At 50.2% G+C, this 19,751-nt stretch overlaps 3 protein-coding genes and 1 long non-coding RNA gene across 4 annotated transcripts in view; 3 read left to right on the top strand and 1 right to left on the bottom strand.

Annotated features, from left to right (window-relative positions):
- Positions 1–19,751, bottom strand: part of PIP5K1A (phosphatidylinositol-4-phosphate 5-kinase type 1 alpha) — a 171,129-nt gene that overhangs the window by 48,550 nt on the left and 102,828 nt on the right. The gene's annotated exons all lie outside the window — the stretch shown is intronic.
- Positions 619–11,654, top strand: VPS72 (vacuolar protein sorting 72 homolog). The gene is made up of 6 exons (XM_083416722.1): positions 619–1,770; positions 3,525–3,677; positions 5,337–5,448; positions 7,185–7,367; positions 8,217–8,361; positions 9,701–11,654. Exons 1-6 carry the CDS (start codon positions 1,630–1,632, stop codon positions 10,089–10,091), a joined length of 1,125 nt encoding a protein of 374 aa, XP_083272848.1. The 5' UTR covers positions 619–1,629; the 3' UTR covers positions 10,092–11,654.
- LOC310665979 lies at positions 12,757–14,236 on the top strand. The gene is made up of 2 exons (XR_014505734.1): positions 12,757–13,592; positions 13,911–14,236. It is a non-coding gene; the product is annotated as an uncharacterized lncRNA (long non-coding RNA).
- The window catches only part of TMOD4 (tropomodulin 4), a 26,270-nt gene continuing 21,964 nt past the window's right edge, over positions 15,446–19,751 (top strand). Inside the window, exon 1 of the mRNA XM_083416748.1 lies at positions 15,446–15,599. The gene's annotated coding sequence lies outside the window, so the exon portion shown is untranslated. The remainder of the gene's footprint in view (positions 15,600–19,751) is intronic.

Below are 19,751 nucleotides of genomic sequence, written 5' to 3'. Positions count from 1 at the left end.
GAAATTTCACAAACAGAACTAGAAACTGATTTTAATGGATGAGTGGCCCCTATTTTGTTCCAGTCTTGAATCTGAATTACATTGCCTATATCCAGTGCTATTTTTCTAGAAAAAAGAGGTCCCGGAACTCAATATGAACACCTCAGAATGGCAATGGCACTCACCTGCGTGGTGCTAGAAATAAGTTCCAATTGAAAAAAGCCTATTATCTAATTCGCAGACTTTCAACAGTGGTTCCACAGTACCATAAGTAACATGCAGTGGGTTGGATTAGAATGATGATCATTGTAACGATTCTATGTACCAATACATGAAAAGCTAAGATGGTTCTTCAGCCCTGAGAATGAAGTCACCAGTGTTCAGTGGAATGGAACCTCCATTCAAAGAGGCAGCCAACCTCTGGATATCAGTTGTGGGTGGAGGGAGAGGGCAAATTGCAGGACTTGTGGGCTTCCTGGAGGAATCCATTTCACCAGTGTTGGTGGTGGGGTGGTGGGTTAGCCTTCATTCAGCAGAGCAGCGCTGGCATTCTTGGAAGAGTCCACCAGCAGATACTAGCTACAAGAGGCAGATGTAACTTTTAATTTTTTATTAAATTTGATGTTAAATTTGTTACAATTTTTGAAGAGCAATAAAAATTAATTGGTAAAAAAGAGAGGTAGATGAAACTTTCAAATGCAAAAGTAGTGCACTTCGGAGTGGTGCTGCTTTGCAGGCTATATGAACGCATCGTCTCTGCCTGCTTTTGGAAACAGAATGCTGAATGGAAGTGGCCTTTAGTCAACCAAGCAAGTTTTATTCTTGCTACTCTCCTCACTATTATTTACACAGCATCATCTACATACTTAGGGACGCGGGTGGCGCTGTGGGTTAAACCACAGAGCCTAGGACTTGCCGATCAGAAGGTTGGCGGATTGAATCCCTGCGACGGGGTGAGCTCCCGTTGCTCAGTCCCTGCTCCTGCCAACCTAGCAGTTCGAAAGCACGCCAACGTGCAAGTAGATAAATAGGTACCACTCCGGCGGGAAGGTAAACGGCGTTTTCGTGTGCTGCTCTGGTTCGCCAGAAGCGGCTTAGTCATGCTGGCCACATGACCCGGAAGCTGTACGCTGCTCCCTCGGCCATTAAAGTGAGATGAGCACCGCAACCCCAGAGACGGCCACAACTGGACCTAATGGTCAGGGGTCCCTTTACCCTTTGTCTACATACTTACCACTTTGCAAAGGGCAGGTGATTAAGCAAATGCATGAAAAATAGGCCTATCGGAGCATGATTGCTAAATGAATTTCTAGTTCCTGCAAGGGCATTAATAAAAGGAGGGTGTCTTATGAACACCCAGCTTTCAGATCCTCCCCGGAAGCGTCTTAGATGCTGAATCCCCTTAGGCTTGTTTCTCACCCATCGACTTTCTCGGCGTTCGATTCTCCAATTCCCTTCCCAATCTCTGCGTCGACGCTCAACTAATCGTGTCTACACACCATCGGCGTCCGTTAGCTCGGCGCTCGATGATTCATCCCTCCCGTCATTCAAGCGGAGGCGTTGCGAATAGCCCCGCAACGCAGGGCGCGTGGTCGCGAGCCGACGGCATCGATCGCCACTGCGCTCTCTCTCCCCGGGGAAAGACTAAAAATGGCGGCGGCGGCGTCCGCTTCGACGGGCCTGGCTGGAGGCCGAGCGCCGCGGCGGACGGCAGGGAACCGGCTCTCGGGGCTGCTCGAAGCGGAGGAAGAGGACGAGTTTTATAAGACGACGTACGGGGGCTTCACGGAGGTAGGGGGCGGGACTTGGGTTGATGGGCAGCGGCAGGGGGCGGGGTAGGTCCAGGAGGGGGCGGGACCCCGAGCTCACGGCCGAGGCGGCGCTTGCTTGTGATTGGCTGGAAGGAAGGCGGGATGGGCGGGGCCACGAAGCATAGGTCCAGTTTAGTTTGTAGTCTGTGCAATACGCATAATATAAATATTAATTTCTGGAAAGTTTGAACCAAGAAGGTCCAGCACTTTCTTTCCAAAGGAGGCTGCACTTGGGGAGCCCATTAGCAATTCTACCTGCATCTTCTTTTCTGCAACAGGTCGCTTGGTGGTAGACTGCTCCTGGACAGGGTGGTTTCTCTTAGTGATGGTGGCTGAATAAGGCATTTTGGTAGAGAGAGGGAAGTATCTCATTTATATCCTACCTTTCTTCTGCCAGGAGCTCAAGGCATAGCTGTCAACTTTTCCCTTTTCTTGCGAGGAATCCTATTTGGAATAAGGGAATTTCCCTTTAAAAAAGGGAAACATTGACAGCTAGGGAGCCTTAAGGTAGCCTACATAATTCTTCCCCCTCATTTAATTCCCAGAACGACCCTGTGAGGTAGGCTAGGCAGTCACCCAGTCAGCTTCATGGCTTGAGTGGGGATGTGAACCCTGGTCACCTAGGTCCTAGTACAGGGGTCTGCAACCTTTAAGACAAAAAGAGCCACTTGGACCTGTTTCCGAAGGGAAAAAAACTGGGAGCTGTAAAATCATTGCGACATTTAAAACAAACACAGTGGTGCCCCGCAAGACAAATGCCTCGCAAGACGGAAAACCCGCTAGACGAAAGGGTTTTCCGTTTTTCAATGCGCTTCACAGGACGAATTTCCCTATGGGCTTGCTTTGCAAGACGAAAATGTCTTGCGATTCTTGCGATTTTTTTTCCACTCCCCACCCCCTTTTTCTAAGCCGCTAAGCCGCTAATAGCCTTTTAGCAGCTAACCCGCTAATCCCTTAAGCCTTTAATAACCGCTAAACCGCTAATAGCGCTAATACGCTAAGCCGCTAATAGGGTTGCTTCGCAAGACAAAAAAACCGCTAGACGAAGAGACTCTCGGAACGAATGAATTTCGTCTTGCGAGACACCTCTGTATATCTCCGGAGCCGCGATCTGACAGCAGGCGGGAAGGTGACGTCGGGACGGTGCGTGACTAACGCACGCACCGCCCCCATGCAACGTCACAGCCAGTACAGCGCCCGCCACAGTGGGGAGTGTCCGGGCGCACAATGCGCCTTCTCCCCTCGCTAGTATCCGCCCCGGAGCCGCGGCAAAGGTGTAAAAGAGCCACATGCGGCTCCGGAGCCGAAGGTTGCAGACCCCTGTCCTAGTATGACACTTTAACCACACTGACTTTGTATGTCCTTTCCCAATTTCTCTTTTTATTCATCTCCTCTCCCAGAGAACTTAGGGGGTTATATGTGATACCCCCACCTCACCCCCATTTTTAGCTTCAAAACCCCCCTGCAAGGTTTAGGCTGAGAAATCAGACTAAGCGCCAAATCTCTACACCATGCTGGCTGGCTGGCTGTGGGGTTTTGTTTTGCAGAGATATGAGTCAGAAGCCAGAGTGGTGGAGCAAGGATATACAAGGTGTGGCTCAAAGGCTAGAGGGGTGGGCAAAGATCTGCTGGGGTTGGCTGGGGCGACAGGGCATGGCAAATTGAGTCTCCTGCCATTGCTGTTCAGAAAGAGAGCTCTCCTCACCCAACCGTCTTCTCTCGGCTGCCCTGCAGGAATCTGGTGACGATGAGTACAAAGGCGACCAGTCGGACAGTGACGACGAAGTCGATTCCGACTTTGATATTGACGAGGGAGATGAGCCCAGCAGCGATCAGGATGACAACGAGCCCAAGAGGAAGCGGAGGGTTGTCACCAAAGCCTACAAGGTATGTGTAACAGGAGATGGGCAGAGCCGGGCACACGGATGCCCTCCTGGAATGCCAAATCCATTAACGGGAGAGAGCAGGACTGGTGGGAATGCTGAGCGCCAACTGCAGCAGTGTCTGATCCGCTCTTGTGTCTCCACTGAGAGGCAAGCAAAGCGGAGTGGAGCATTTGCCCGGCTGCATTGAAACTGCCCCCACTGCTGCAATGGAGACTGCTGGGAGTGCGGAAGAAGAAAGTGGGGAGGGAAGTGTTTATGTGCAAGAGGCAATACTCCCTGCGGATCGTGGGATTATCTGTGGGGTGTGGGTGTGGGGTGGAGTTGGCAATCTTCCTGGGGTTTGAGGAGATTGGGCAGCACCTGCGAGGAGCCCCTGTGGGAAGTCATTTTAAGAACTACCATTTAGCTTTTTAAGGACCTGAATTTTCTTTTCCTCTTACCTCCCCTTCCTTTTTTCCTTTTTCCTTTGAAATTTTATTGACTGTTTTCACATAACAAATTATTCCAGCAATTATGTTTCCCCCCTCCCACCCCCGCATACCCCCATCCCCCCTACAACTTCCCTCAGTTCCTCTTTCTGATTTATTAGCACATTTTGTTCTCTGCATATTGTAAAAATCTCTAAGTTATCCATATATTATATTAACAAATAAATTTGTGTATGTTTATTCAAAACCTGCCAGGGAGTCCCAGTTCATTTTGTTGTTTCTTTAAATACTTTGTAAAAGGTTCCCATTCTTCTTTGAAGTCACAGTCGTCCTTGTTGTGCGGTTTGTGCATCAATTTAGTTCATCAATTTTTCTTGCCACTATTCTTTTGTCAGGGTTTCTTCATTCTTCCATCCTTGTGCTATTAAAACTCTTGCCGCCGTTGTCGCATACATAAATATGTTCTCCATTTTCATTGCAGGTCTTTCCTTTTTTCCTTTTGTGTCCTTCTTTCTTAGACCATAAATCTAGAAGGGACTGTCTTGTTTTTTATTGATTGCGCATAAGTTGCTCTGGGATCTTTTGTTGGTTGAAGAGTTGGGGGTGGGGAATGCTCTAAATAAATGCATCTTAAACTTGGTTTGTTTTGTTTGAAGCCATTTTAGTAGAGGCCCATGACTCTAATTGTAGGGTGCTTTCTAGTCATTTTAAAGGTAAAGGTACCCCTGCCCGTACGGGCCAGTCTTGACAGACTCTAGGGTTGTGCGCCCATCTCACTCAAAGAGGCCAAGGGCCAGCGCTGTCCGAAGACACTTCCGGGTCACGTGGCCAGCGTGACATCGCTGCTCTGGCAAGCCAGAGCCGCACACAGAAACACCGTTTACCTTCCCGCTAGTAAGCGGTCCCTATTTATCTACTTGCACCCAGGGGTGCTTTCAAACTGCTAGGTTGGCAGGCGCTGGGACCGAACAGCGGGAGCGCACCCCACCGCGGGGATTCGAACCGCTGACCTTTCGATCGGCAAGCCCTAGGCGCTGAGGCTTTAACCCACAGCGCCACCTGCATCCCAAACGACATTTTAGACATTTTAGTCATTTTAGATCTCCCCAAAGTCAAGAAAATGTAAGCTCGGACCTTTCATCTTTTTTAAACACCTGGTGGCTTTTTGTTCTGCTGATGAATCACATCTATAAACCGCCCTTCCTAATTTCTGTCGTTTGAATCCTCTGTAGGAACCCATCAAGAGCCTGAGGCCCAAGAAGGCAGACGCGCCTGTAAGCAGCTCCCAGAAAGTGAGAGAGGAAAGGCTGGCCCCAGCCGAGCTCCAGGATGACCTTGGAGACAGTAAGTGCCCATTTTGAGTGTGCATTAATTAAAAAGTCTAAGATTCCTTTTAAACCAGAGATGAGGATGCTTTCTCAGCCTGAAGGCCGTATCCTTTCATAGGCGACTTTCCAGGGGCTGCATGCCAGTGCTGGGCAGGGCCAGAAGAAGAGTGGTAGAGCGAAGAATGTGATGCTCAACCTTTGCACGGAAGGCCACATCACAGCTGCACAAAAACCAGTGATTTCTACGCATACACACATGAAAGAATGTAAGAGCAGCCTGGCATCTGGATCAGGCCAAAGGGGGCCCATCTAGTCCAGCATCCTGATGGGAAGCCCACAAGCAGCATCTGAGCACAGTAGCACTTGTCCCTCCTACAGTTTCAAGCAGCTAGTCTTCAGAAACACCTCTGACAGTGGAGGCAGAGCAGAGCCCTCAAGGCTAGTAGCCATTGCTGTCACCATGAATTTGTCCACTCCTTTTCTGAAGCCCTCCCAAGTTGGTGATCCCTGTTGCTTCCTGCCGGAGCGAGTTCTGTAGTTTAACTGTGCACTGCCTGAATAATAAAGGTAAAGGTACCCCTGCCCGTACGGGCCAGTCTTGACAGACTCTAGGGTTGTGCGCCCATCTCACTCAAAGAGGCCAAGGGCCAGCGCTGTCCGAAGACACTTCCGGGTCATGTGGCCAGCGTGACATCGCTGCTCTGGCGAGCCAGAGCCGCACACGGAAACGCCGTTTACCTTCCCGCTAGCAAGCGGTCCCTATTTATCTACTTGCACCCGAGAGTGCTTTCGAACTGCTAGGTTGGCAGGCGCTGGGACCGAACAGCGGGAGCGCACCCCGCCGCGGGGATTCGAACCGCCGACCTTTCGATCGGCAAGCCCTAGGCGCTGAGGCTTTTACCCACAGCACCACCCGCGTCCTGCCTGAATAATAATAAATAATAAATTGTATTTATACCCCACCCTCCCCAGCCTAGACCAGGCTCAGGGCGGCTAACACCTAATATAAAAACAAATTGATTGAAATACAACTCAAAAACAAGATTAAAATACAACATTAAAACATTAAAATACAGCCTCATTTCAATGGAAAGTCAAATCAAAAAGTTTTTTTGGGATGAAAACGTCAAGTCTTCACCAAGGCTAACTATCCAGACTGGTCCTACATGGGGCAGAAAAAAGCCAGGGAAGTCCCCAAATAAGAGTTCCATCACAGGAGGAGAAAGGAAAAAAGAAGGGGGAGGGGAATCAAATTGATTCCAAGCCGAAGGCCAGGCGGAACAACTCTGTCTTACAAGCCCTGCAGAAAGAAATCAGATCCTTTTATTTGCCCTGAATCTTCCAGCTTCATTGGATCTCCATGAATTCTCGTGTTACGAGAGAGGCAGACAAACATTTCTCCATATCCACTTCCACACCTTTCCATTCAGGCAAGGCCTTATCGCTGTTCAAAGGCATGCTGTCATTCTTGATTATTTTAGTTATGGATCGCTTCCTAGGAGGCATCCCTAAGTGATTTATAGTTGCCTTCCTACCAGGCAGAAACACTCCAGAAGGGTGTGAATCAGGGCCTGTGAGGTGTTAGACCTAGGGAGAAGTGGGGTGGCTTGGGGAGTGGAGGTGTGGCTTGTGGAGAGGCCCAAGGGCCAGTTAGAAAGGCCTGGAGGGCCGTGCTTGAAAGTCCCAATTTGAAATGCTCTGCTCTCCCTCTTCTTGTTTCAAACTCCTTCCTTCTAACCCTTGCCTGCTCAGGCCGCAAACACATGCGCCAGTCGACGACCGAACACACGCGGCAGACCTTCCTACGCCTGCAGGAGCGCCAGGTGCAGTCGAAACGCAAAAAGGGGGCAGGCCCCATCTACGACCGGCCCCTGACCCAGGAGGAACTGCTGGAAGAGGCCAAGATCACAGAGGAGCTCAACCTGCGCTCTTTGGGTGAGTCAGGTCCTGCGGTATAGCAAACTTACTAAAGTAAAGGTAAAGGGACCCCTGAACCCTGTCCAGTCGTGGCCGACTCTGGGGTTGCGGTGCTCATCTCACTTTATTGGCCAAGGGAGCCGGCGTACGGCTTCCGGGTCATGTGGCCAGCATGACTAAGCCACTTCTGGCGAACCAGAGCAGCGCACGAAAACACCGTTTACCTTCCCGCCGGAGCGGTACCTATTTATCTACTTGCATTTTGATGTGCTTTCGAACTGCTAGGTTGGCAGGAGCAGGGACCGAGCAACGGGAGCTCATCCCGTCACGGGGATTCAAACCGCTGACCTTCTGATTGGCAAGCCCTAGGCTCTGTAGTTTAACCCACAGCGCCACCCGCGTCCCCCTAGCAAAGTTACTAAGGTAAAGGTACCCCTGCCCATACGGGCCAGTCTTGCCAGACTCTAGGGTTGTGCGCTCATCTCACTCTAGAGGCCGGGAGCCAGCGCTGTCCACAGATGCTTCCAGGTCATGTGGCCAGCATGACTAAGCCACTTCTGGCGAACCAGAGCAGCGCACGGAAACGCCATTTACCTTCCCGCCAGAGTGGTACCTATTTATCTACTTGCACTTAGGGGTGCTTTCGAACTGCTAGGTTGGCAGGCGCTGGGACCGAACGACGGGAGTGCACCCCGCCGCGGGGATTCGAACCGCCGACCATGCGATCGGCAAGTCCTAAGCGCTGAAGTTTTACCCACAGCGCCACCCGCGTCCGGCAAAGTTACTAGTCCATAAGAATTATCCAGGAACGGATGCGCCTTATAAGTTTGGGGTTGTCAGGAGTTTCGCTTCCTTTCCTCTGTGCAGAGACGTACGAGCGCTTGGAAGCAGACAAGAAGAGACAGGTGCAGAAGAAGAGGAAATGTGTGGGGCCCACCATCCGCTACTACTCGGGGACCATGCCCCTCGTGTCTGACCTCGGCTTCAAGGAAGAGAATGTGGACGTTGAGGGGTAAGGGTTTTCGGCTTGCCCCCGGGATGGAGCAAGCTGGATGTGTGAAGCAGTAGGCCCAAGTTCCTAGTCCTTAAGAATTTTGTCAGGCATGGTTTGCCTTTCCAGGCATATTTTGAATCTGGGAGCGTTGTCGGCCTAAAAAAGGAAATGAGAGAGCCCACTTTGTCTCCCTAGTGCACAGAAACTGCCTGGTCGCCTGGTGGGGATCCCACTCACCAAAAGTGACTAGGCGAGTGGTTATTCACAGCCTTGGGTTCAATTCTATATCCTGGCCAATTGTGCATCCAGTCCTTTAGAGACCTGCATTTCTGCAAGTTGCAAACTAAGAACACACTCTAAATTTTATAGCGGGTATGCATTGCTTAAACTAGCGTACGGACAGAGAGGCACGATTATTACTATTTTCAGTTGGGCCTCTCTACCCATTATCTACCTTCACCACTGAAGCCTGGAATACTACTGTGCCTCTGAGCATGTGCAAATGTTCTTTTCCTTCTCGCTGGGCGACCACAACTGGTAGAATGGGAGATCATATACCTTCCCTTCAAGCATTTAAGGGAAGGGCTCTAGCTCAGAATTGGAGCGTCTGCTTTGCATTCAGAAGGTCCCAGGTCCAATCTCTGGCATCACCAGGTAGGGATGGAAAATACTATTCTCTGAGACCGCCAAGAGCTTCTGCCAGTTAGTGCAAACAATACTGTTCTTGGTGGACCAAGGGTGTGGCTAAGTATGAAACAGCTTCCTCGGTTCCTATTTAAAACCAGCCCTTCGTTTGGAGCCATGAGGACTAGAATCTTACTACACTTTAAGTGGAAGGGCTATAGCTGAGTGGTAGAGCATCTGCTTTCCATGCGCCTTGTCTGGACCGCTGGAGGGCTGCTGCCAATCAGTGTAGGCAGTCCTGAGATAAATGGACTACTAGCCTGCCTCACTAGGACTTAGTTGAATACAATTCCATGTCCATTCACTTCAGTGGGGCTACTCTGAGTAGAACTAACAGGTGCCACATAATACCCATTCCGCATTTGCAAGAACTTGATCTTTTAGTGCAGCAGCACCTACACTTGGGAACTCCCTGCCTATTGACGTCAGGCAGGTGCCTTCACTGTGCTCTTTTCGGCACCTGCTAAAAACGTTTTTCTTCAGGCAAGCCTTTAGAAAGTTGGTGCCAGTTTGAATTGGTTTTTATCTTAACTTTTCGTACATCTTAAACGTTTGTAGATAATTTTTTGTGTGAAGCTGTTTGAGGCTCCCCCCCCCCCCAAAAAAAAATTCAGGTGGTGTATAAATTTTGTGACATTACAAATAACACTGGACCCTTTCCCACCTACTTCAGTTTGGACCAGGACATGCAGCCCCCACCGCTGGAGGCCCCGCCAGCACCTTCCGCCTCAGCTGCCAAATGTTCGCGGACCTTCATCACTTTCAGCGACGACGAGACTTTTGAGCGCGTCTTCCCGAAGTCTCGGGCCCCCAAGCTGCCTGTGAAGGAGGTCTGCCCCGTCACCCACAAGGCCGCCATCTACCGCGACCCCATCACCGACATCCCGTACTCCAACATACGGGCCTTCAAGATCATCCGCGAGGCCTACAAGAAGTACATCACAGCCCATGGCCTGCCCAACGCTGCTGCAGCCGCCCTCGGGGCAGGGCCTCCCATGGCCGACTCCAATGTCCGAGCCACTAGACAGAAGATCATCATCAAGCAAAGCGTTCCAAATACGTAGGGCGTGGGACCTTCTTTGCTGACTCCCCGTCTTGTTTCCGCGAAACGGCTGTTCCTATTATTATAGCAAACACGAGAAAATAAATAGGCATGGAAGTAAGAACTGGCCTTCAAGGGAGAAACAGAGCCTGGTTATAAGGTCATTGTAAAAGTTTCTCAAACGTTCCAGTTTTGTTCTGCTCCCTTCCGTTCAAAAACAGTTAGAACAAAGATAATCTCTGGTCATAATTCCTTTTCCAGTAAGAGAACTTCTGTCGGCAACAGACCGTCTTGTTTCCGGCGTTTGGCAAGCCAGATATTCCCCGAGATTCACAAATCAGCTGCTAACCACCTCCAGTTTCATTTGCACCACAATGGCCTCGTATTGAAATGCCTGATTTGCGATCCGTTCTTATCATACTACCACCAGTAATGTTTATACTCTGCTTAAGATGCAAAATCCCTGAGTAGTTTACACAGTATGTTAATTCAGAGAAAGAAAATGCATATACAGCATTTAAAACAAAAATACAAAGAAATGCATCAGTCAAAAATGGAGAAGCCATCAATGAAACATTCCTTTAAATATCAATAACTAATATAAACATAAATATCAATAACTAATATAAACAGAAATGCCTGCTTAAAAAGATGGAGGTGTTGAAAGCTTGCCATTGTTTCTGCCTCAGGAAAAGCACACAGAAGGAAGCTTGACCATTGGCCGGGTTGACTGGGGCAGAGGAGAGTCCAAACAACAGCTGAAGCGTCACGGGTTTCCCATCCCAGGTTTAAAAGATAAACCCAGCAATGGGATTTGGGCAAGGCTCTCAGACCGGGCAACCAAGGCATTTTAATCAAAATGTCTCCTTTAAAAAAAAACAACCACCATCGCCCCACATTTTTGGCACAAAGGTCGATGCCAAACTTCTTTTGACTGCTCACAGGTCGAAAAGCGCCCACTATTCCTAGCTAATTTGTTTTGGCTGCCTGTCCAAATGGTGGGCGTTACGCATCCAGCAAGCCACAGAACAGGTCTGCATCCCAGAGGGGCTACCTTTGTGTGTTGCCACTGGTGTTAAGTCCCTGTTCAGCTTCTCTGGGGAGTTCCTGTTGGGAAAATCGTAAGCGCAGTCGATTGCAGCGGAGCTTGCTATCAGAGAGCCCTGCTTGCAGAGGAGCAGCCTGTATTTCCTTTGTAGCCGCATCCTACTCCACCGTCGCATATGAACTCAGGCGCCTTGCAGGTCAAAGGAAGAACACCAGACCAGCAGTGCCTGCTGCAGGAGAGGGGAAGGTTTTGTGGAGGTCTTTCCACGAGGGCCAGAAGGTTGTCTTCCTTTGCAAATTGGGGGAGGGAAAGCTATTTTTGTTGGGTCGAAGAAAATGCTTCAAGTCTGACTAGATGGTCAAACAAGAGGCTGAGCATCTGAGCGTGTGGGAGCATGAGTCTGCAGCTGGCGAATGGCAGCTGTTAGCGGGACAAAGTCGTGCATTTTTTTATTAACTGAAAAAAACCTATCATTTTTTTTAAATAGTTTCAACAGCCTGTAGAACATTTCTCTGAAAATAAACGGCTTTAATGTGACGTCTTCATCCTTGTCTGTTGCCTTCCTCGGTTTTAAGGCTGATGTTGCCGAACTGCATCTCCCTGACCAGTTTGAACCCAGGTCTTGCTGGTCCTCGGCTTGGTCCTATGGCTCATGTTACTTCATCATCATCATCATCATCATCATTTATTATTTGTACCCCGCCCATCTGGCTGCGTTTCCCCAGCCACTCTGGGCGGCTTCCAACAAAGATGAAAAATACACTAAAATGTCACATATTAAAAACTTCCCTGAACAGGGCTGCCTTCAGATGTCTTCTGAATGTCAGGTAGTTGTTTATCGCTTTGACATCTGATGGGAGGGCGCCACTACCGAGAAGGCCCTCTTCCTGGTTCCCTGTAACTTGGCATCTCGCAGTGAGGGAACCGCCAGAAGGCCCTCGGAGCAGGACCTCAGTGTCCGGGCAGAACGATGGGGGTGGAGACGCTCCTTCAGATATACTGGACCGAGGCCGTTTAGGGCTTTAAAGGTCAGCACCAACATCACACGAAAGCCTGGGGTATTTCATTCGGTAGAGCATGAGACTCTTAGAATCATAGAATCATAGAGTTGGAAGAGACCACAAGGGCCATCGAGTCCAACCCCCTGCCAAGCAGGAAACACCATCAGAGCACTCCTGACATATGGTTGTCAAGCCTCTGCTTAAAGACCTCCAAAGAAGGAGACTCCACCACACTCCTTGGCAGCAAATTCCACTGTCGAACAGCTCTTACTGTCAGGAAGTTCTTCCTAATGTTTAGGTGGAATCTTCTTTCTTGTAGTTTGGATCCATTGCTCCGTGTCCGCTTCTCTGGAGCAGCAGAAAACAACCTTTCTCCCTCCTCTATGTGAGATCCTTTTATATATTTGAACATGGCTATCATATCACCCCTTAACCTCCTCTTCTCCAGGCTAAACATGCCCAGCTCCCTTAGCCGATCCTCATAAGGCATTGTTTCCAGGCCTTTGACCATTTTGGTTGCCCTCCTCTGTACACGTTCTAGTTTGTCAGTGTCCTTCTTGAACTGTGGTGCCCAGAACTGGACACAGTACTCCAGGTGAGGTCTGACCAGAGGTTGTGGGTTGTGGGTCTGACTCAGGGTTGTGGGTTCAAGCTCCATGTTGGGTCAAAAAGATTCCTGCATTGCAGGGGGTTGGACTAGATGACCCTTGTGGTCCCTTCCAACTCTGATTTTATGAACTTCTGGAGGGGTACAGGTGTCCGTCCACCCACAATCCCTAGTGGCTGCCTTCATCTGCTCTGCTTTGATTGTCCACCAGGGGGCGACACCACACCAGGTACCACCGCGATTCCTTTCGCAGGCCAAAACCCAGCCTTTCATGCCTATCGGAGTGACCATTACCAGCCATGGGGAGCCCCTTCTCTCCCCGATACTCATAGAGGAGCTTCCAGAGGTATAAAAGCTGTGGGTTAATTCGAGCCAGCGAAGGAGCCTTCAGGATCTGCAAGGAGCGTTCATTTCCTCTGAACGTGAGCAGAGTGCTTTTTTCTTGGTCGCAGAGCAGCTGTGCCTCGGTGGTCGAGCATTTGCCTGGCATGCAGAAGGTCCCAGGTCTGATCCCTAGCACATCTGGGTAGGGCTGGGAAAGGCTCCTGGTTCGAAACCCTGGAGAGCGGCTGCCAGTCAGTGCAGGCAATACTGAGCTGGATGGACCCAAGTGTCTGGCTAAGTATGAAGAAGCTTCCCAGGTTTCTTATTTAAAAACAGCCCTTTGTTCAGAACCATGTGGACGATTACTTTGCTTTTAGGGGAAGGGGTTTGTCTCGGGGTTTGTGCTCTGCATGCAGAAGGTCTCAGGTTCAGCCCATGACATCTTGGGGATATTCTTCACCAGAAGCTGTTGTGTAGAAGGCTGTGGTTCCTTTTGCATCCTCCCTTTCTGCGTCAGACAGCAGAGAATTTGGGTCTTTTGCGGTGGCGTAGCGTGGGGGGTGCAGGGGGGGCCGGCCGCACCGGGCGCAACATCGGGGGGGGGGCGCGCTCGCACTCGCAGCTCTCTGCCCCTACCTGGCTCACTTACTCTCTCTCACTGCAGTGCTGGCTGTGCGAATCCGATCCGAGCCGCCGGGTCGCCGCCCACTGTGGAGGGGAGGGTGCCAGGCGTGCGGTGCGGAGCGGAGAGAGAGCGAGGGACTATCTGGGGGAGGGACAGTGCAGGGGGGGGGGAGGGCGCAAATTACTTGCCTTGCCCCGGGTGCTGACAACCCACGCTATGCCACTGGTCTTTTGCAGAGGCAAGACACTTTTACCTGAGCTTCCCCCAACCAGTTCTCTATCTCAGCAGGCTAAGCTTTTGTTTCTATTTGCACACAACCAACCGTCTAAAAAGAAAAAAGAGAGAAGGGGTGAGGGAGGCAACTCTGAGGACCCTGGAAAGTGGAGGGCTGAATCTGTGAGGTAGCATGAGAATTATTTTACTCATTTCTGCACCACAAATTTCTCGTATTTTTTTGTTAAATATCTGTAAACCTCTTGTCATAAAACATTTCAATGTATCAAAGCGGTCTGCAGCAATAAAACCATACAATAAAAACCATTTAAAAAGTTAAAAACAAACATCAGTTAACAATTGTGCAAGGATGTCTTCTTAATTGCTTGCATAGAGAGGGCAGGTTATAAAAGTTTCCAGCAGGTGTTTAAAAATGGGAAGGCGCCTGCTGAATCTCCAGTGGCAGAGAGTTCCACAGGACTGGGCCCAATGGCACTAAAGTGTTTCTTGTCAACTGAGCCTCGTCTCACCAATGCCACTCCTGCAGATGATCTCAGTGACCGAGCTGAGATATAAGCGTTCAGGCGGTCCCTGAGACCTAAGCACAGGGGTCAGCGAACTTTTTCAGCAGGGGACTGGTTCACTGTCCCTCAGACCTTGTGAGGGCTGGACTATATTTTGAAAAAATATATGAATGAATTCCTATGCCCCATAAATAACCCAGAGATGCATTTTAAATAAAAGGACACATTCTACACATGTAAAAAACCACTGATTCCCGAACCGTCCGCGGGCTGGATTCAGAAGGCGATTGGGCTTGATTCGGCCCCTGGGCCTTAGTTTGCCTACCCATGCCTAAGCAGTTTGTTGTTGTTTAGTCGTTCAGTCGTGTCCGACTCTTCGTGACCCCATGGACCAGAGCATGCCAGGCACTCCTGTCTTCCACTGCCACCCGCAGTTTGGTCAGATTCATGTTTGTAGCTTTGAGAACACTGTCCCACCATCTCGTCCTCCGTCATCCCCTTCTCCTTGTGCCCTCCATCTTTCCCAACATCAGGGTCTTTTCCAGGGAGTCTTCTCTTCTCATGAGGTGGCCAAAGTCTTGGAGCCTCAGCTTCACGATCTGTCCTTCCAGTGAGCCTAAGCAGTTTAGGGCTTCAAAAATTAATATGAGGACCTTGAACGCAGCTGGGTAGTAGATGGTAGCTGGTGCAGATGTTTTAAGAGCGGTGCCACATGCTGCCATCCAGATTTCCCCATCATGAGTCTGGCCTCCACGTTCTGACCCAGCTGGAGCTTCGGAACCAGCTCCAAGGGGAGCCCCACACAGAGCGCACTGCAGTAGTCCAGCTGCAGCGGAGGCCTGGCTAGGCTTGAAATGCAACAAAACAGAAGCACCAGCAGCATCTTCCCGGTTGAACCGGTCCTTCGGCTTGGCACTTCTCATCTGTGGCCGCTGGAGGTCTTGACTCGGCCGCTCGGCAGGTCTGCGGAGTGATTGATAACGGAGTCTGTATATGTGATCTCTCGCTCTCGCGCTCCTCACCCCGCCCGCCTGCCCGGCCTGAAAGCTAAAATAATAAAATGCTGATCTCACACAGTTCCTGGGCTTGCCGCTCTCTCGCTCTCTCCCCGTTTGCCCTGCCTGCTGGGTTCACACCGCTCGGGGTGGGGGAGACAAAAGCCAGAGGCCGACACAGCCTGCCTGGGAGGTAAGTCTGGGTCCCTTTCCCCCCCTTTCCCCCCTCCTCGGCTTCGTGGGAATTTAAGAGGCAGCAAGCGGGTGGCGAGAAAATTGTACGCCAAGCAAAGGCAGGGGAAGTCGCCGGCTATGTTTGGGCTGAGTCCTTGCGGGGTGGAGAGTGTTGCCGAAGGATAACTGAACAGCTCTTCTATACACCCGGGCACACACAGGCCCGGTCGGCACACGCAACAGATAAGGCGGTAGAATCCTGGCATGAGATCAGCGAGGACTGTACCGTTTTGCCGTGTGCACAGGCAACGCCCCCCTGCAAATGTCTCTGTGTGTGTCCTGTAAAATCAAACAAAATGGATTTCTGCGCAAGTAGCTCGCTAGGTGACCAGTCAGAAAGGATCAGAGCCTGGGGTGGGGTGTCTCCCCCCCCCACCGCTGGGCTTGCTCTCAAACCTGAAGAGACTGTACCACAAAAAAGCTGCAAGTTGGGAGTTGGCAGAACGTCGTTGAAATCCCTCAGAAAGGATTTGGGTTCACTTTCAAGGGGATCCAGGTAGGGTCCTTTCAACTTTACACCTGCAGCCTGAAGTGGCCCAGCCTGCTCTGCAAGGACTCTACCACTTCCTCCCGCTGCAAAAGTGTAGAGCAGGCCCCACCCCATGTCTGGTGGGAGGGGTGTGTGTGGGCATCACAAAACGCAGTTGTCTCTTGCTAACTGAAGATTTGGAAGAGAGGAGGAGGGCTTGCAAGGAAACAGATCTATGGGGTGAAGGTGGAGGAGAGCTTAAGGAATGTTTTAAGCCTTGATGGCGAGGTTAGAAACAGGTGGATCCTCTAATCCAGACGAAGGAAGTACAGGTGGTTCAAAGGAGATCCCCAGGCGATTGAATTCGGACTCAAAAGTGGCGTCAAATCCTCGAAACAGATTTGAGCCACCCTGGAACCTTCCCCAAGGCAAGCTGCATTTAAATAATTTTGGGAACTGTAGTTTGCAGGTGCTGAGACGTGCAGCTCGGCTCCAGGGCAAACTACAGTTCCCGGGATTCTTCAAGAAGGGGAGGGGATGTGCTTTAACTGTACACCGCCACTGTCTCTCAAATGGTGTGATACTGGGCAGCTATTACCCTTTTTATGACGCCGAAGATGGAGGCAGCGCTAGGCAGAGTGACATAGCAAAAAAAGAGCAAAAGATAATTGTTATGGATAGTGGCCCCACCCTGAGCATCTCACAGCCTTAAAGGTTCTGGAAGCCAAGAAAGGAGAGAGAGAGATCTGGGCAAAGGAGGGAGGGCTTTTGGAAAGCTCAGTTGTCCGCCTGGGAAATGTGGCCGAGGGCCAAGTTTTGGCTGCGGAAAAGGTGGGGATCACGCAGGAAAAAGACGCAGCTCAGGCATGGAGCACTTGCCTTGAAAGCAGAAGGTCCATGGTTCAATTTCCGACACCTTCAGTTAGGGCTGCCTAAAACTCTGGGGAGCTGCTGCTGGTCAGAGCAAACAACACTACGCTAGACAGACCCCAGTGACCAGACTCAGTATAAGGCAGCCTCCTTGGTTTCATTTCAAATTAGCCCTTTATTGAGAACTATGACGACTAGAGGGACGCGGGTGGCGCTGTGGGTTAAACCACAGAGCCTAGGACTTGCCGATCAGAAGGTCGGCGGTTCAAATCCCCACGACAGGGTGAGCTCCCGTTGCTCGGTCCCTGCTCCTGCCAACCTAGCAGTTCGAAAGCACACCAGTGCAAGTAGATAAATAGGTACTGCTCTGGTGGGAAGGTAAACGGTGTTTCCGTGCACTGCTCTGGTTCGCCAGAAGCGGCTTAGTCCTGCTGGCCACACGACCTGGAAGCTGTCTGCGGACAAGCGCTGGCTCCCTCGGCCAATTAAGCGAGATGAGCGCTGCAACCCCAGAGTCGGCCACGACTGGACCTAATGGTCAGGGGTCCCTTTACCTATGACAACTAGAATCTTAATGGAAGGGTTGTAATTGAGGGGAGAACACCTGCTTTGCCTGCAGAAGGTTCCAGGTTCAATCCCCAATAGCATCTTCAGGTAGGAGGGCCAGTGGTGGTGTAGTGGTTAAAGTGGTAGACTAGGACCTGGGAGAGACCAGGGTTCAAATCCCGCCACTCAGCTATGGAGCTCACTGGGTGACCTTGGGCCAGTCACTGCCTCTCAGCCTAACCCACCTCACAGGGTTGTTGTGAGGATAGAATGAGGAAGAGGAGAATTGTGTACGCCGCCTTGAGCTCCTTGGAGGAAAAGGTGGGGTAGGAATGCAATAAATAACTTAGTAAAAATAAATAGATAGGACAGGGAATGCCCTCCCTCTGAAAGCCTGGAGAGTCGCTGCCAGTCAGTGTAGACAACATCACGTTAGAGAAAGCCAAGCATCTGACCTGGGATAAGGCAGGGGTTGACTGGGGGAATGGAAGGAGAGGTGGAGGTGGAAACTGCACCGTGTTTCAGGGAGGGGATTGCAGACATAAAGCCAGAGTATTCCTAGATACGTAAAAGATCTCTAGAGCAGGAGACCCATCACTCCTATCCAAAGCTGCATAAAATTTGCACACACTAACGACGTACATAGATTAAAATTTAGACTTCAGAGGTTACAGGCTTTGCAAGCCCATTCACTTCCCATCCAAATTGCCCCACTGTTGAATTTTTCGTTTAATGCACACCCCACCCCAGATTCCTCTGCCATCTCCCAACACTTCTGTTCCCAACTGATTCAATTGTCATTCAGTTGCTAGTCTCTCAAATCATCTCTAGGTAAAGTCATACAGCTTAGGCCCAGGCTATCTGAAGGACTGTATCCTCACATTCAAACCTGCCTGGGGGTTTAAAACCTTCAGGAGACACCTTTCTCTCATTTCCAGCACCCTCACAGGCACGCTTGGTGGGGGCACAAGAGAGGGCCTTCTCAGTGGTGGCTCCTCCCAGACCACTTTGGAACTCTTTCCCTGGAGAAGCCAAACTGGCTCCCTCCTTGTTGTCTTTCTGCTGGCAGGTAGATTTGGGGAGTGATTGTGTTTTGTTGTTGTTTTTTAAGGAAAGGGCTGCACTATTTTTCCTATCTGCATTTAAACAGTTTTGTTTCTACTTTGTTTTTAATTCTATTAGAGCTTAATAACCTTCAAACTATCATTTTTAATACGTTTTTAGTCTTCTGCATTTTATCTATGCTCTTTTAACTTACGCAAGCCGCCTTGAGCCCCAGCTTGGGGAAAAAGGGGGGAGGGATATAAAATAATAATAATAATAATAATAATAATAATAATAATAATAATAATAATAATAAATAATCTTAAATTAACCTGTTTCCCCCCTCCAGTTAATATTCTACCCAGTGACCCAGATCACCAGTTCTCCCCGAGTTCATTACCAGTTCAGAAACACTCAGGGCAATTTTTTAAACAAAGAAGATTTGGGGCCAAAGTGCAGAGTCTTGGGGATTTGGGAAGGGATTTCTACAGACATAAGGGGCTGTACCTCAAGGAATGGCCTTTAAATTTTGCAAAGGGCACCTGCACACTCAGTATCGGCATTAAGACAATGGAGACAAAGCATAGAATAATGGAACTGTAGAATTGTAAGGGGCCCCAAGGGCCAAAGGGGGGCCCATCTACTCCAGTGTCTGTGGCCAAGCACCCAATGAACTTATGGATCTAGATAGACTGCCTCTGGACCTGGAGGTTCTATTAGGACATCACAATAGCCTGGCTGCTGGACCAGGCTAATGGGGGCCCGTCTAGTCCAGCATCCTATTTCCACAGCGGCCAATCAGATGCCCCGAATAGTAAGCCCACAAGCAGCACCCAAGCACAGCAGCAGCGAGTCTCCCCGCTTGTGAATCCCAGCACCTGGTTATTATTCACAGGCACTGAAGGGAGAGACTCTAGCGCCACGCTGAATGCAGAGATGGTGTGGCAGGTTTCCCGGAGGGCTCCGGGTCGCTGTGTCCTTGCTTCCTACTCGGAAGTCCAGCTAAGCCCCCTCCTCCCTGTTAATTAACCCTCACACAATGCTAGACCGCCTGGCAGGGCAGATCTCCAGACCCAAGATGGGAGCAAGAGGGTGTCAAAAGAGAACTGGCTTCTGTGTGTTTGTGTTTGTTATGGACGTAAAATCTTCCTTCCTTGGGTACGTTTTAGGTGGAGGGGAGGA

Source organism: Podarcis tiliguerta, assembly GCF_965153285.1.
Source record: "Podarcis tiliguerta genome assembly, chromosome: 16".
Taxonomy (NCBI): Eukaryota; Metazoa; Chordata; class Lepidosauria; order Squamata; family Lacertidae; genus Podarcis; species Podarcis tiliguerta.
Note: the sequence above shows the minus strand (reverse complement) of the source record. Positions and strands in the feature narration are given on the sequence as shown.